Here is a 17,681-nt window from a genome sequence, read left to right as displayed (position 1 = left end):
CTCCTCGGATGCTGCCTGACCTGCTGTGCTTTTCCAACACCACACAACTCTGATCTCTAGCATTGCAGTCCTCACTTTCTTCTAGCGAAACAGTCAGTCACTTTGACTTTATTTTACAAACAGCGAGTGATTTTTCTCTTGCACTTTTTATAGCTGTATCAGAAGCAAAATAAAAGATTAAGAGTGAAGACTGGTTTAATAAGGTTGAATTGATACAGCCTAACCAAACACTCAGTTTAAAAAAAATTACATTTTTATTAACTAATGCAATATTCTAGAAATATTGTTTCACTTTTGCAAGCCTTAGGGAGATTGTTCAGCTTAAGTATGCCATTAGTGTGCTTATCAAAAATCTAATTTAGCTGCACAATTTTTCAAGGGTTTTTAACAACAAGACTTTATGTAAAATAGGAGTACACATCAAATCACTGCTTCCAAGTTGATTTACATCTGCCACGACTTCAGGACTGCAAACTGGAAAAGTAAGGACAGCAAAATCAAGATTTCTGCATTCAGCCATACAAATTTGGAGCAGACTTTCACAGTGATGATAACAAACATTGATGGCCATTACCTTAGCAAAGTCAGGGCCATTATTTTCTGACAATTGCATTGTTGAAATGAGAGGCAAAATTCACAGGGCAGGAGCTTCGGTGAGAAGTAGCAGGGCCAGGGGAGTGAGTTCTCAGTGGGTTTCTTCTGGTGTTCCAGTATCTAATCCTACAATCAGGCAGGGGGGGAACTTCCCATCCCAAATCTGGCTGCTATGCAGTTTGCATTGTGATAGGCCTGCCTGTAGCTGGGATGAGCCTTTTAATTGATCATTAATTGACAATTTTAAGACTTCAGTTGGTAGTGGGTTGGGAAGGTCCTTAACTTAATTCAGGTGGCGGCAAGAAAGGGGTGAGGCTCAGGCAGTCACCAATTCCATGGAAATACAACCATTTCCCACCTCACCACCAATGACAGCAGGATATTCCCTGCTCTTTTCACTCTACATTGTTATTTATTTTAAAAGCCCTAGGCCTAACCATCTTCAACTGCTTCATCAATGACCTTTCCTCCATCAAAGGTCAAAAGTGGGGATGTTTGCCAGTGTTCAGCACCATTTGTGACTTCTCAGTTTATGAAACAATCCATGTTTAATTGCAACAAGATTTGGACAATATCCAGACTTGAGTTGACAAATGGCAAGTAGTATTTACAACACATTGCCAGACAAGAGACAATCCAACCCTGTCCCTTAATATCGAGTGTTACTATCACTGGATTCCCCTCTAACAACTTTCTGAGGTTTAGAAACTCAACAGGACTTGTCACGTAAACGGTGGCTATAAGAGCAGGTCATAGGCAAGGAATACTGCGATAAGTAACTCATTTCCTGACTCCCCAAAGCCTGCTTGCCCTCTACAAGGCACTGCCAAGTCAGGAGTGCTCCCCACTTGCCTGAATAGGTGCAGAACCAGCAACACTGAAGAAGCTTGACACCATCCAGGATGAAGCAACCCACTTAATTGGCATCCCATCCACAAACTCAGTCCAGCGTTGATGCTCAATAGCAGCAGTGTACTATCTACAAGATGCACTGCAGAAATTCACCAAAGATCCACAGACAGCACCTTCCAAACCCACGACCACTTCCATCTAGAAGGACAAGGGCAAAAGATACATTGGAACACCACCACCTACAAGTTCCCTTCACGATCCTGAGTTGGAAATATATTACCATTCCCTCATCACTGGGTCAAAACCCTAGAATTCCCTCCCTACCGCCGTTCTGTGTCTAAGCACAGCACTCGGACTGCAGCAGTTCAAGAAGGCAGCTCACCACCACCATCTCATTGGTTTAGGCAGTGATGCCCATGTCCTGCAAATGAATTTTAAAAATGACCACAAGGGGTCACTATGTATTCAATGTTGTAATAATCCTTTGTGTTTTGTTTTAAAATAAATTAATGTTCTATTAATTTATCATCCATAAAATACTTAAGGAACTAAGTATGGGTAAAGCAGAGCAAATCTGGACATAATTTTTACAAATTCATTAAATCTTAATTGGAGAAGTAAAATGTTTTATTTAAACTGTATTTAAATGTCAGCAGTGTCTTAAATCTCAACATAGCCAATAAAGAACATTTTTAAAACCACAAAAAAGAGCTATGCTGTTAGATCTTTTTGGGTTTTTTTAAAAATAGTTCAGCTGATTTTTATTAAATTGCTTGAATTTCATCACAATGTGTTCAGAACAAAACACTTGTTCTAAATTCAGTGGGAAATAGTATCACTACTAGAGGTAGTAACAAAGACAAATTGTACTCCAGCACTATATCATGGGTAGCTGTCTGTGTTATAATGGCTTTTTATGTTGCGTCATTTATAATATGGAAGTTTCATTTTCCCCTCAATCATATTCCTTGTAAGAAATCACTGTTTAAATATTTTAATTTGCACTGGTCCTAAATTTCAAATCTGTAAGCCACAGAACTTGCAAAATGGAAGTGGTAGAATCAGAATCTTGATATTTAATTTGTATGATGTGGAATTTCCTGAATAAGAGCATCTTCAGAGTAAGAGAGAGCATGGCGATAACTGCAGGGAGAAAATTGCAGAACATGATATGTAGATAAACATGAATTTTAGGGAGCAACTTATATCAACTGAGAATGGCAAAGTATGTGTAGAAGACTGCTTTCTGGCATGGTGTTAGGAATACCATGGCATGCAATTCTCATGTTGATTTGGTAAGAAACGTTATCTAGAAACCAGTGACTATACATTAAGTTTGATATAATTGGAAGAAAGGAGGAGAAAGTGAGGACTGCAGATGCTGGAGATCAGATTCCTGAAGAAGGGCTTATTCCCGAAACGTTGATTCTCCTGTTCCTTGGATGCTGCCTGACTGCTGTGCTTTTCCAGCAACACATTTTCAGCCATAATTGGAAGAAACCAGAACTCCAGTATATTGCTTTAGAAGGACTAATTTATTTCTGTCTCTGTTTTTTGGTAAAAGTGATCTCATGGTGATTTGGTCTGATATCAGCCATCTGTCTTGGGAGACAGTGGACTGTACCCAGGGTGAATGTCACTTCTGGAGTGAACAACACCTTTTGTAGGTGTAGGTGTAGAGACCAGTTTTGTAGGTGTAGAGGCCAGTTTCGAAATGGTAGTCCCATCCACAGCTACTATATTTGAATTTCACTGGCTCAAAGATTGATGTTTATTTTCTAGTGAGCTCACTTTTCTGACACCTGGTCATTTTCTTCACCTTCTAATCTTGCAATGTTCTTTCACCTGGCTTGTCTCCAAGCATTCCAGTCAGCAGCAAGGACATCTTTTGAACTGATCCTGCTTAGATTAGATTAGATTAGATTACTTACAGTGAGGAAACAGGCCCTTCGGCCCAACAAGTCCACACCGAACCACTGAAGCGCCTAGACCCCTTCACCTAACACTACGGGCAATTTAGCATGGCCAATTCACCTAACCTGCACATTTTTGGACTGTGGGAGGAAACCAGAGCACCCAGAGGAAACCCACGCAGACACGGGGAGAATGTGTAAACTCCACACAGTCAGTCACCTGAGGTGGGAATTGAACCCGGGTCTCTGGCGCTGTGAGGCAACAGTGCTAACCACTGTGCCACCCACTGCCACCGTGCCACCCACGGTCAACTTGTAGTCTCACTTGCATACATACTTGTATGGGTAACCCTGTTAGTCTTATGTTGATTGCAGTCTCATCATAGGCCATGTCTTTGGAGATACAGCTGTGTCCATTCCGTTTGTGACTCAGCCAATGAAGTCCCTGCTGATGAAGAGTGTAAATGTGCTAGTGAATAGGCTGTGGCTGTTCTCCTTAGTGAAGAGAACGTAAGAGATAATTTGATGGAGCTATTGGAGGTTATGAGGTGTGGAGAACCAGAATGTGCCAATTTGAGATAAATGGCAATGGAACCAATTGGAAAATGAGAACAAATTTTGTTATGCAATGAGTAGTTTAAATCAGGAATGCACTGCCTAGGCGTGTGGGTGGAGGCAAATTTAGTTAGGGCTTCCCAAAGGGAATAAGCACCCGAATAGAAAATAGGCAAAGCTACAGGAAAGGGTAGGGGAGTGGAATTTGCTGCATTGTTCTGGAGAGAGCTGTCATAAACATGATGGGCCAAATGGCATCCTTCTGTGCTGTAAAAATTCTATTATTCTAAAGGTGAGTACAAGGGTAGAGCAGTATTTTAAGGTCAACTGTAGAAGAGAAGACACAGGTACAAACTGACATTTAAAAAGATAAATTTAGTGTGGTTGATTTATTTCACGTACAAAATGGCTAATACTTTGGCCATTTTCAGGATAAGAAGTGCAATGCTGGGTAGCCAGCACTTTTGGTGAAAAAACCAGGTAGATAGGTCAGCTGGTCTTCCATGTCCTTACGACTGTTTGTTATTTTCTGAGATTTTCTTGACTGATTTTATTATTTATTACATCATGATTATGATTGTTCCTCAATCATATTGCACAAATCTTCTCTGCCTAATCACATTTCAGCAAAACATGCATTGCCTCACTCTTACATGCAGTCTTTGAGCAACAATAACCATGACATTCAGTTATATTCTCCTTCTCCCATCCACACTACATATGCCAAACGAAAGGTTTACATTGAAATTCAACATTGTTAGTGCATGATGCACATCAGAAAACTCATCCAAAAATACCATGTCAACCAAACAATAAATGTTGCGATTGCCAAGGATTCAAAAAAAATTCTGAAGGATGTTAAGCTCTGCTTTATCATTCAATCATGTCAATGACTATCTCCGACCTTGTGCTCTTCTTTTCCTTCTTTCTTACATTCCACCATATAAACTATCCAATCTACAAAGATAACGCGTGTATTGTGTGATTTTTAACTTTGTCTACCCCAGTCCAACACTGGCTCCTCCACATCTTCTAATCCTCAACACCCTCGATCGAATTCCTTCTCATTAAAACTGCTATCCCAAAGTCACATATATCTGAATCTCAATTCCCCACTGTCAGCCTTTTGTTCTCCATTTGTCATATGCATCACAGCTCCATCTTTAAAGTACTTGTCCACAGCTATGGTATGGCTCCCATTTTCATTCCATCAAATGCAAACTAATTAAAGTGTCCATTGTCAAATCTAGCATGCCACCTTATTGCTCCAATAGTCTTACTGCTTTCTACCGAAATACTTGTCATTCCTCTTCCTTAGTTTTAGACTGTCTTTTGACATGGGTCAGCTATTACTAATGTTGATGTGGAGGTGCTGGTATTGGACTGGGGTGGACAAGGTCAAAAGTTTAAAAATGTGGTGCTGGAAAAACACAGCAGGCCAGGCAGTATCCGAGGAGCAGGAGAATCGATGTTTGCATTTGCAGTCCTCACTTTCTCCAAGGTCAAAAGTTACACAACACTAGGTTATAGTCCAACAGGTTTACTTGAAATCACCTGAAAAAAAGGAAGCACTTCAAATGCTTGTGATTTCAAATAAACCTGCTAGACTATAACCTGGTGTCATGTTATTAATGTTGACATGCTTCACTCTTAAGACTGTCAAAATTATCTTTCTTTTCTCTTAAAAGCCATAGATTCTGATTTTGTGTAAGGCCCATATCTCTCTGACCTGTCATGCTTGCCATCCTACTCAACATTAATGTTGTGGTCATACAACCTGTGATTGCGATATCTTGGCCTGCTATTGTGAGTTATTCTTATTCATTCATTGTAAGTGTGTATTGCTGCTAATGCTATCAATTGTTATCCACTGCCTTTGGTAAAATGGTGGTGAAGTATCTTCATCTCCTGCAGACCAGTTGTTATAGTTACACCAATAGTGCTGTTCTGCCTCACTGGGCTGGTACACTGCAAATCAAGCCTGCTTTGCTGTGAGTCATCACAAAAATTAAAGATTTTATAAAGGTACTCAAAATTCCCCAATTTGCATGCCTTTCATACCCAAGTTAACAGAAATCATGGACAAGGTTTCTGTACTTAATAAAAATTCGTATTTATTACAATTAAATTGATTCTAACTTTAGGTAAACAATTATGAATTGTCAATATATGCGAGGTGCTGCATTTTGGAAAAGCAATCTTAGCAGAACTTATACACTTAATGGTAAGGTCCTCGGGAGTGTGGTTGAACAAAGAGACCTTGGAGTGCAGGTTCATAGTTCCTTGAAAGTAGAATCGCAGGTAGATAGGATAGTGAAGAAGGCGTTTGGCATGCTTTCCTTTATTGCTCAGAGTATTGAGGATAAGAGTTGGGGGTTGCGGCTGTACAGGACGTTGGTTGGGCCACTTTTGGATTATTGTGTGTAATTCTGGTCTCCTTCTATTAGAAGGATGTTGTGAAACTTGAAAGGGTTCAGAAAAGGTTTAGAAGGATGTTGCCAAGGTTGGCAGATTTCAGTGTTAGGGAGAGACTGGATAGACTGGGGCTGTTTTCCCTGGAGTGTCGGAGGCTGAGGGGTGACCTTATAGAGGTTTATAAAATCATGAGGGGCACAGATAGGATAAATAGACAAAGTCTTTTCCCTGGGTGGGGGAGTCCAGAACTAGAGGGCATAGGTTTATAGTGAGTGGGGACAGATGAAAGGGTCCTAAGGGGCAACTTTTTCATTCAGAGCGTGGTACGTGTATGGAAAGAACTGCCAGAGGAAGTGGTGGAGGCTGGTACAATTACAGCATTTAAAAGGCATTTGGATAGGTATATAAACAGGAAGGGTTTTGAGAGATATGTGCCAAATGCTGATAAATGGGACTAGATTAGGTTAGGATATCTGGTCGGTATGGATGGGTTGGACCAAAGCATCTGCTTCCATGCTGTACATCTCTATGACTCTAATATATAACTCTACAAGTTAAAATACCACTCCCTGATGAAGCACCCCCTATATGTGCATACAAACAGATGCAAGTAAATACAAAATAAACGTGGATGTTTTGGGCAGAAGGATAGACTGAGCAGACAGTTCAGTGGTCTCTATCCATGGAGCTGACTGAGATGAGCCTACAGATTTGTCTGGACTTGCTGCTCCTTGATCTTCCTTCTCCAGATAGGTTTAGAATTGGGATTTACAGATGGCACAGACTGGTCTACACCTATAAAGTTTCTGATTTATTGGTCAAGCCAAAGCTTACACAAACTGATAAGGCAAAATAAACTGACTTGAGTTTACTGCAGAAAAAAGACTACACTTTCTGTCCCAGCCAGCCAATTGCTTTTGACCAAACAATCACACCCACAGGCTGGGAGCCAATCACATAATTGTTGGCAGGCCGAAGGTCTTTCTGATCGACAACAGTGACCATTCCACAGACCAATCAGCTACTTGATGCCACCCAATCTCCCTTTGTACACACCCCGGGGCACCAACCCATCAGCAATAAACCTCCTCACACTGCATGAACAAGCAGCAATGTACACATTACTTACAATGTGTGTTTGTCACCTGCTTTTAAAATGTGCAGGAATCACTTTCACAGTCCTTGGATTTTAACACAGTTCTTTCCCTATTTCAAACAAAGCTACAGAAAAATAAAAAAATATAATCTTTAAAGTCCTATTAAGAAGGTTGTTTTAGGTTTTGGAATTGGTTACAGCAAAGGGACAGTAGAACATAGAACATTACAGCGCAGTACAGGCCCTTTGGCCCTCGATATTGCGCTGACCTGCGCTGACCAATCTGAAGCCCATCTATCCTACACTATTCCATTATGATTCATATGTTTATCCAATGACCATTTTAAATGCCCTTAAAGTTGGCGAGTCTACTACTGTTGCAGGCAATGTGTTCCACGCCCCTAATACTCTCTGTGTATAAAGAACATAACTCTGACATCTGTACTATACCTATTACTCCTCAGTTTAAACTATGTCCCTTCGTGCTAGCCGTCACCATTCGAGAAAAAAAAGGCTCTTACTGTCCACCCTCTCTAATCCTCTGATCATCTTGTATTAAGTCACCTCTTAACTTGTTTGTCTCTAACAAAACAGTCTCAGGTCCCTCAGCCTTTCCTCATAAGACCTCCCCTCCATACCAGGCAACATCCTGATAAATCTCCTCTGCACCCTTTCGAGTGCTTCCACACCTTTCCTATAATATGGCAACCAGAACTATACGCAATAATCCAAGTGCGGCCGCATCAAAGCTGCAACGCGACCTCATGGCTGCAAAACTCAATCCGTCTACCAATAAAAGCTAACACACCGTAATTCTTAACAACCCTATCAACCTGGGTGGCAACTTTCAGGGATCTATGCACATGGACACCGAGATCTCTCTGCTCACCTGCACTACCAAGAATCTTACCATTAGCCCAGTACTCTGTACTCTTGTTACTCCTTCTAAAATGAATCACCTCACACTTTTCTGCATTAAAATCCATTTTTCACCTCTCAGCCCAGCTCTGCAGCTTATCTATATCCCTCTATAATCTGCAATGTCCTTCCGCACTGTCCACAACTCCACCGACTTTAGTGTCATCCGTAAATTTACTCATCCATCCTTCTACGCCATCATCCAGGTCATTTATAAAAATGCCAAACAGCAGTGGCCCCAAAACAGATCCTTGTGATACGCCACTAGTAACTGAACACCAGCATGAACATTTCCTATCAACCACCACCCTCTTCTTATAGCTAGCCAATTTCTGACCCAAACCGCTAATTCACCCTCAATCCCATATCTCCGTATTTTCTGCAATGGCCTACTGAGGGGAACCTTATCAAACACTTTACTGAAATCCATATACACCACATCAACTGCTTTACTTTCATCCACCTTTTGGTCATCTTCTCAAAGAACTCAATAAATTTTGTGACCTACCCTTCACAAAACCGTGTTGACTATCCCTGGTCAAATTATTCATTTCTAGATGATTATGAATCCTATCTCTTATAACCCTTACCAAAACTTTACCCACAACCCAAAGTAAGGCTCGCTGGTGTATAATTACCAGGGTTGTCTTGATTCCCCTTCTTGAACAAGGGGACAACATTTGCTATCCTCCAGTCTTCTGGCACTATTCCTGTAGACAATGACGACATAAAGATCAAAGCGAAAGGCTCTGCAATCTCCTCTCTGGCTTCCCAGAGAATCCGAGGGTAAATCCCATCTGACCCAGGGAACTTATCTATTTTCACACTTTCCAGAATTGCTACCACCTCCTCCTTAGGAACCTCAATCCCAACTAGTCTAATAGCCTGTATGTCAGTATTCTCCTCAACAACATTGTCATTTTCTAGTGTGAATATTGACGAAAAATATTTATTTAGTGCCTCATCTATCTGATCGGACTCCAAGCACAACTTCCCACTACTATCCTTGATTGGCTCTAATCTTTCTCCCGTCATCCTTTTATTCCTGATATACTTATAAAAAGCTTTAGGTTTACTTGATCCTATCTGCCAAAGACTTCTCATGTCCCTTCCTGGCTCTTCTTATCTCTCTAGGTACTTCCTGGCTAACCTGCAACTCTCAAGCACCCTAACTGAGCCTTCATGTCTCATCTTTACATAAGCCTCCTCCTTCTTCTTGACAAGAGATTCAACATCTTTAGTAAACCATGGCCCCCTTACTTGATCACTTCCTCCCTGCCTGACAGGTACATACTTACCAAGGACACACAGTAGCTGTTCCATGAACAAGCTCCACGTTTCACTTGTGTCCATCCCCTGCAGTTTTCTTCCCCATTCTACCCATCCTAAATCTTATCTAATCACATCATAATTGCCTTTCCCCCAGCTATAACTATTGTCCTGTGGTGTATACCTATCCCTTTACATCGCTAAAGTAAACATAACCGATTGTGGTCACTATCACAAAAGTGCTCACCTACCTCCAAATCCACTCCAGTAGTGGAGTTACTGGTGTAGGGGTAGTTCACTTGACTAGTCATCTAGAACCCAGGCTAATTGTTTCATAACAGATGGTGAAATTTGAATTCAATTAAAAACATGTCTGAAATCTCAGAAAAAAAACTTGCCTAATTACAGTCATGTAAACTCTGCTGATTTTTGTAAACATTCACCTGCTTCAATAATGTCCTTTCAGGAAAGGACATCTGCCATCCTTGCCTTGGTCTGACCTACATATGATTCCACAACCATAGTACTGTCATTGACTCTTAGCTGCCTTCTGGGAAGTTAGGGATAGACTATGATTGCTACCTAGTTAGTGATACCCACATTCCATGAACGACTTTTTAAAAATTAAAGATCCAAGTCACCTTCGCGTGTGACTTGAAGAGGAATGTGCGGGCAGTAGTGCTGAGTTAGTCTTTGCACAGTTCCCAGTTCCGCACTTTTTGTTCCCACATTATTTATATCGCAGCTCCAGTTAAGCTGCTGATCCACAATAATCCTCCCTAGATGTTGATTGTGAGGGATGAATGTTGTACAGGTCTTTCTGCACATGCACATGGACATCTTCAGTATTTGAGGAATTGCAAGTGAGAATGAATACTTTGCAAGCATCAGTGATCATCTCTCACCTTTTGATGGACTGTTTAAGCAGATGAAGATTGTTGGGCCTTGGACAATGCTCTTAAAAAGCTCCTGTGTTAGTGTCCTGGAGCTGAGATGTTTGACCTCCAACAACAACTATCTTCCTTTGTGTTATATACCACTCCAATCACTAGAGAGTTTTCCACTCAGTTACCATTATTTTCAATTTTGCTGTGGCCCCGATGCCAAATTTGGTCAAATGCTATCTTAATACCAACTGCAGTTATTCTGGCCTACCCATGTTGGACCAAAGCTGTAATGAGGTCCAGAGTCAAGTGGCCCTTGTGATGTAAGAATCTTATTTGGTCAAAAGGTGCTGGCACAGCTATCAATCGCTCACAACAACTTCGATACCATTCACTTAATGTGGAATATCTTTATTAAACTACTAAGCAGTAGTATTTACTCACAATGATATTGGTTTATTTAGTCATCATGTGGGCCCAGGTCAGTCATCAGCAGATCTCCTGGTGAGTTGATCCTAATCTTTTCTTGCATCTTTACCTTGTTACGACATTTGATGATATAAGACAATACCTGGTTTTGAATTATATCACTCTAAACCATCAGGAGATTAGATTAGATTACTTACAGTGTGGAAACAGGCCCTTCGGCCCAACAAGTCCACACCAACCCTCTGAAGAGCAACCCACCATACCCATTCCCCAAATTTACCCCTTCACCTAACGCTACTGGCAATTTAGCATGGCCAATTCACCTAACCTGCACATTTTTGGACTGTGGGAGGAAACCGGAGCACCCGGAGGAAACCCAAGCAGACATGGGGAGAATGTGCAAACTCCACACAGACAGTTACCTGAGGCAAGAATTGAACCCAGGTCTATGGCGCTGTGAGACAGCAGTGCTAACCACTGTGCCACTGTGGTCTCTTTTCAAGGTTATGCTTAAGGAAACACGAGTGACCAGCTCCCTTTTCTTCTTGGTCACAAAACAATAGGGTACAGTTATCTCTCAACTCCATAGTTTGCAAACTTCAGACTTGTGCAAGGATTTGTGACTTGACCATTACTTTCCATTTTGCCTTCCTATTCTCATACCCACAATGCAGCTCTTCAGCCAGAATACCATTTCCTCTTCAATGTTCCATTCCACCAGCATGAGAAAAGCCCAATGAATAGGATACCGCCACAACCTGTTTATATTCATTGATATGAAAGTAAAAGAACAGTTACAGCAATCAAAGTGATAGTACAAGATAAATAGTGCATTTTGCTTACAGACCTTTTTTGTGTATGTGAGAGAAAGAGGAGAAAGAGAACACTGAATTAAAGCAGTACCCAAAATGATCATTGCTCAATCGATTAGACCTGCATAAATGCAGCTTACAAGCACTTTTGGTGACCTCTACCATTTTGCAAATGATAGAGAGTTCACTGAATGGACAGTATTGATTCGATTTTCTGGGCAGTCTTCCATATTGTCTGGTGTTGTATCTGTGTTTCTGCAGTAAGCACACATCATCAGGGCTACAAACCAGAATGTTGTCAGAACCCCCAGCCTTTGCTGTATCTACTATTTTTTTCAACCATTTCTCATCACTGATGTGAGAATTGAATTAGCTCGGGACTGGCATCTGTGATACAGGGGACCTCAGGGGGAGTCCAAGATCACCTAAAGCAACACCTTCTGACAGTTGCAATTGCTTCAGCCTTGTCTTCTGCACTGACATGCTAGGTTTGCCGATCATAGGGATGTTTGTAGAATGTCACCCTCCGACTAGTTGTTTAGTTATCTGCAAACATTGGTGGATGTGGCAGGACTGTTGAGCTTTGACTTCCTCCATTAGAACACAGAACAGTACAGCACAGTACAGGCCTTTCAGTCCTCGACGTTGTGCTAGCATGTTATCCTACTCTTAAGATCAAACTAACCCACGTACCCTTCATTTTACTATCATCCGTGTGCCCATCCAAGAGTCGCTTAAAAGTCCCTAATGTATCTGATGATACATTAGTTGTTGAATTACTGTTGCAAGCTGTTTGTGCTATTTAATATACATTTAATTCCATGTTATAGCTTCATAAAGTTGGTGCTTTATTTTCAGGTATGCCTGGTTCTTCTCGGGGTACAATGTCCTGCCCTTCTCAAAGGTCCAAGGTTATATTCCTGGCTCTGTTGTAACAGTGAAGTGAGCGATATGCTAAGCCATGAGGTTTCACACTGTGATGATGGTATCCAAAAACACTGCTGCGGCTGGTAGTCCCCTGGCCCTCATGGATGTGCAATTTTAAGCAGTTAAATCAGTTCTGAATCTGTCTCATGGATGTGCAATTTTAAGCAGTTAAATCAGTTCTGAATCTGTCTCACATAACCTGTTGGTAATCCCAAGAAATTCTCAATAGAGAATAAATCATCTTCGCTGAATTATAATGATAAGCATGTCGCACGCTGTCTCACTGCCGTCTTCACTTACAGAAAAACAATCACGACAATAGTCGCTTTTTTTGCTGTCGAAGTGGGGCTGTCACTGAATGCTTTGGAGCATGCAGCCAGACAAGCACTGATGGTTGCAATTCATTTTCAAAGACTATTCCTTTTATATTCTTAAAAATCCAATTAAATCAGTTTGAAGTTTTCTTTTCCCAAAGGAATCAAATCCAACTTCCTTGACCATATTTTCCTAATCTGAGTGTTTTCAACGCTCATTAAATTATTATGGAGTCAAGATATCAAATTCTCATAAATGCTGTATTTCTTTTCATTCAATGCTATTTTGTTTTCCCTAGAGTTAGAAACTGCAGGAATAATAGGCTAATTCTGTTTTGTAGGTGGTGTGGTGAAAACCAGCAACAGAATGACTACTGATTCATAATGCCAAGCAGTATGTCAGGTATGAATCAATATTCTGTGTATTAAATAAAGTCCTTGATCTAACTCATTTTTTTTCTCAATGTCTGGCTATGGAATTCCTTTGTTGATTAAATGTCCTTTCCTTATTCAATCTGATTGAGCTCATCCATTGGGAGGGTATTAGTAGAGTGGGAATTGTGATATACATATTAAAAATGATAAATCAAAAACGTCCAACTGTGGAATCTCTATTCCAAGGTGAAATAAGGCTGTTAATTATTACATACCTTGTCAGCAGTTAGCATGGATTTGGAATAGGTAACAGACTGACCTCTTATCTTGAGCTACTGGTATTGGTATGGACTGCAATAAGTCTTAAAGCATGTTGCGTCTGGACTTCAAGAAGTACTTGGCAGAGTTCTGTGTGAAAGATTATTTATTTATTAATTATAAGGTTATGCTATCATGGACTTAAGTGCATAATTTGCATTGTGTGTTCACTGACATTACTATTTTAAACACCTAATTAGCTGATTACACTGACTCCATTACACAGAATGAATGAAGTTGAGGTGGGTATCTTTATAACAAAAGTTAGGACATTGTCACTTAACTGTCTTAGATATATTGGCCCATCTGTGCTGTAATACAACACTCCTCATTAATGTTGTGGTTCTGTTCGCCGAGCTGGAAGTTTTTGTTGCAAACGTTTGCAACAGGGGACGAAACGTTTGCAACAAAAACTTCCAGCTCGGCGAACAGAACCACAACAACGAGCACCCGAGCTACAAATCTTCGCACAAACTTTGAACTCCTCATTAATCTTTCACCCAAACCAAGTTGAGTTGCCTAATTGCATATCACACTTACAATTGTGACATAGCTCATATTATCGTAAATTTAACGACAGTGTGGCAAAATTAGAAAATATGGAGTAGTTTGGGCATTTTCTTGGATAAACAGGTTTTCATCAAGGAGTGAGATCAAGAATTTGATATGTGCCGCAAGCCACCTGCTTGAAACAGAGAAATCATTGGAAAAAACAGCCAATTAAATGTTTCAAGGAGATAGAACTAAAGTGTATTGCCTCAATTATTGGAAAACCTGGCTATGGAAAGACTAATTGGCTTCTATTCTAACATCTAGCAACCATTTCTAAACTTTGAATTGTGTTTGAGAGTAATGGGAGTCAATAAAGAAGACAAAACAGAAGCCTAAGCCTTTCTCCTGAAATTCTTTTCCTGGTAGAATTTCTTGGGAACCTGAAGGATTTCCAAATACCAGTATTTCAGAACAACTTGTGAAACCTGGAAGACTAAACTGTAACCATGCCTTAACAACTCAAAACTAGATTGATTGCAATCAGAACTGGACATCCAATGTGAATCTGTGGCTGTCAGTGAAATGGCTTAATCAACAGGAAATCCAATGGTGATGAGAAATCATCACCTTCTATCAATTGTTTTTTTGCAAATCCTTAAACAGTAGAGGTTTTGTCCCTTTTGCTTTATAAAATAAAAACTTCATCTCCTCAGAGACCTTTTTTTGACATACAATCCCTACAGGCCATTCAGCCCAACAAGTCCACACCGACCCTCCGAAGAGCATCCCATCCACACCCATCCCCCTAGCCTTTCCCTGTAACCCTGTATTCTCCATGAAGAATGCATCAAACCTATACATCCATGAACACTATGGGCTATTTAGCATGACCAATCCACTTAATCCTCACATCTTTGGACTGTGGGAGGAAACCTGAGCACCCAGAGGAAACCCACACAGACACTGGGAAAACACGCAAACTCCACACAGACAGTTGTCCTAGGATGGAATTGAAACCAAGTACCTGGCTTATGTTGTGTATCTCTGTCTCTGGTATGAAGAAGATTTGGTTTTATTTCCAACTCACATAAACCTCATACTTTAAGAATACATTATGTTTATAGTAAATAAATTATATTGAGTTTATTACAGAAGCTTGATGAACCTTCCTTTTAATTCTGGATATTACTACAAAACAATTGGCCATTTTATTAATTGAGTCAACACTTTCATACTAATGACATGACTAATGAAGTAGTGGGCAGCATTCCTTCTAATTTTCTTCCCCGAATGCCTTGTATGGTATATCAGAGCAGTTTAGAGGGTAATGTTGGTCATAGGGTTTGATTAGCAGTACATTTCTGCTCTCAGAATATTCAGCCACAACTAAGTGAGGAAGTCAGATCTGCATAACTATTCTGCCTTCCATGTTACCATATATTACCAACTTCATAACGTTTTTCACTGGAGTTTAGTATAACACTAATGCAAGTTTTTTTTTAACAATTGAGGAAGTCCAATAATAATCAACAAGGAGCAACCTCATGTTAACATCTACTAAATGAATGCTGACAGTGAAATAATAGTGCATTATTTTAATGAATTTTGACTTTCAGCATTGTTTAAACAGCTCATTTTGTTTGGACATTTTTTATGTACAGTCAGTTCTGATGTCACACGATAATTCTGTTCTCATGTGACCTCACGTTATAAGAAAATCGCGCAATGGCCGCGCCATTTAAACTAATGGGGCTGTAATCACGTTATAGCCAATATAGGTAAGGAATGTTCATGTTCTACAACTAACAGTCTAAAATCTTCAATCGCATTAGAACCAATTTGCATTGAAGAAACACGCATTTTGATAGAACCGACTGTATATGTTGAATGTACTGTCTGATTTATGATTTTTTTCAGTTGGCTGAACTCTGGAATAAACTTCACGCGCAACAGGGATTGCTAACTGATTAAAAAGAATGAAAGGTTTTTTTTCAAGGAGCAACAAAGTTTCTTTAGTATTTTAAGAGTCAACCTTTCGTGATGGTAAGCTGTTCTATGGTCACCCACATTTGGTATAATCTACTGAACCCAGTATGATGGCCGACTGCTGAAATAGGAAAAGAATTTCTCTAAATGTAGACATATGACATAAACACTAGCAAAAGAATGGACTTTAGTTTCTCTTTAAATGTTAAAAATACACATGATAAGCTGATTTCATCTCCCTGTCATCAAAGCTACTTTAAGTGCAAAATTTAAATACCATCTTGAACAACTGGATAGTAAATCAATAAGAATTAGATGGATTAATCATGGGGATGAACATGTTTATGACATGTATTGATCGAGTTGTTAGGAATGTCATGTTTAATCATTCTTTTCTTTTTAACTTCAGTCATTTGTGTTCACGTACTCATTAAAAGATTGTAAGCTTAATTGCTGCAGTGAGTATAGTTCACTAGGACTTACTAGAATAGATTATAAAGGATCTTAACATCAGAAAACTTAAACGCTTAGCTCTTATGGTGCTAAGAACATCATGCTAAATCCTCATGCATACTTAATGCACTCTGGTTTTGAAATCCATTCCATGTTCGTTGCTATGAGCAGCAGCATCAAATATATTTTTCCATCGTCCTATTCACAACTTCATTAGAATCATTAGAATTCAATAGAATAATATTTTCAATTTTATTATTTTGACAAATACTACAATGCAAACATCTACTGAAAGAGTGACGTTTTATAGCATTGTTCTGAATGGAACCTAGCTTCATGATAATGAAACTGCACTTCTGGTCAAAGCAGGAAATTAGTGGACTAATCAAATCATAACTACAGTCTCAGCATTAGTTCTATATGGGAAAATGTTAAAATGAAACCCAAAACTTAAGGTGAACACTAAATGACTAGGATTATTTTCTCAGTTGCTTGGATACAAATAATTACTGTGGATAGTGCAGTAAATTTGCAATGTCTGTAAAAGTGCTTTTTAAATAAATTTCCCATATTAGAAAGCAGCATTAAATAATTCTAAATCTTCTGTGTACGTGGTTGCATTTTGCTTGATGGCTGGATTAAAATGTCATTTAGCTGATCCCAGAGCTACACTCTGAAGTAAAACATTTTTTAGAAATTTTCCTCTACATCTTTCTGCACTAGAGAACAAAATTGTCCCAAAAAATTATTGTAATCAATCTGCTTGAACATGTAATGACACATCTTTGATGCAGGTCTGTGTTGAATGGAGGTAGGGACACTAACAATCCAACAGAAGATCCCAAATAGTTGCTTGTGGACATCTTGTGTAACAGCTGCCTTGCCAGTTGCAACCACTAATAGAACGAATAAAGGAGATACAGCTGATACAGAGAAATAATTAAGAATTATACTACAACAAAGATGAGAACATTTAGAGCAGCTATTCCCTGTTCAGTTCAATAAATGAGTAATGCCACACAGTAGCTATCCTTACAGAATCTTTATTTTTTGAAAACATGCACTTATGAAGAAAAGCG

The 17,681-nt window shown here is 39.7% G+C and overlaps 1 protein-coding gene across 8 annotated transcripts in view; it reads left to right on the top strand.

The window, feature by feature from the left end:
• Positions 1–17,681, top strand: part of LOC122549654 (thyroid hormone receptor beta) — a 184,317-nt gene that overhangs the window by 116,331 nt on the left and 50,305 nt on the right. For all 8 annotated transcript variants that reach the window (XM_087986904.1, XM_043689449.2, XM_087986903.1 and 5 more), the window contains one exon: positions 13,320–13,381. In XM_087986904.1, the coding sequence (XP_087843030.1) occupies positions 13,363–13,381 (19 nt within the window). In that variant the 5' untranslated portion in view covers positions 13,320–13,362. The remainder of the gene's footprint in view (positions 1–13,319; positions 13,382–17,681) is intronic.

This window comes from Chiloscyllium plagiosum, unplaced genomic scaffold (genome assembly GCF_037043375.1).
Source record: "Chiloscyllium plagiosum isolate Xiang-an unplaced genomic scaffold, Cpla_swu_hap1 HiC_scaffold_5, whole genome shotgun sequence".
Classification (NCBI taxonomy): domain Eukaryota; kingdom Metazoa; phylum Chordata; class Chondrichthyes; order Orectolobiformes; family Hemiscylliidae; genus Chiloscyllium; species Chiloscyllium plagiosum.
The sequence above is the reverse complement of the archived record's forward strand: the minus strand, read 5'-3'. Positions and strand labels throughout refer to the sequence as shown.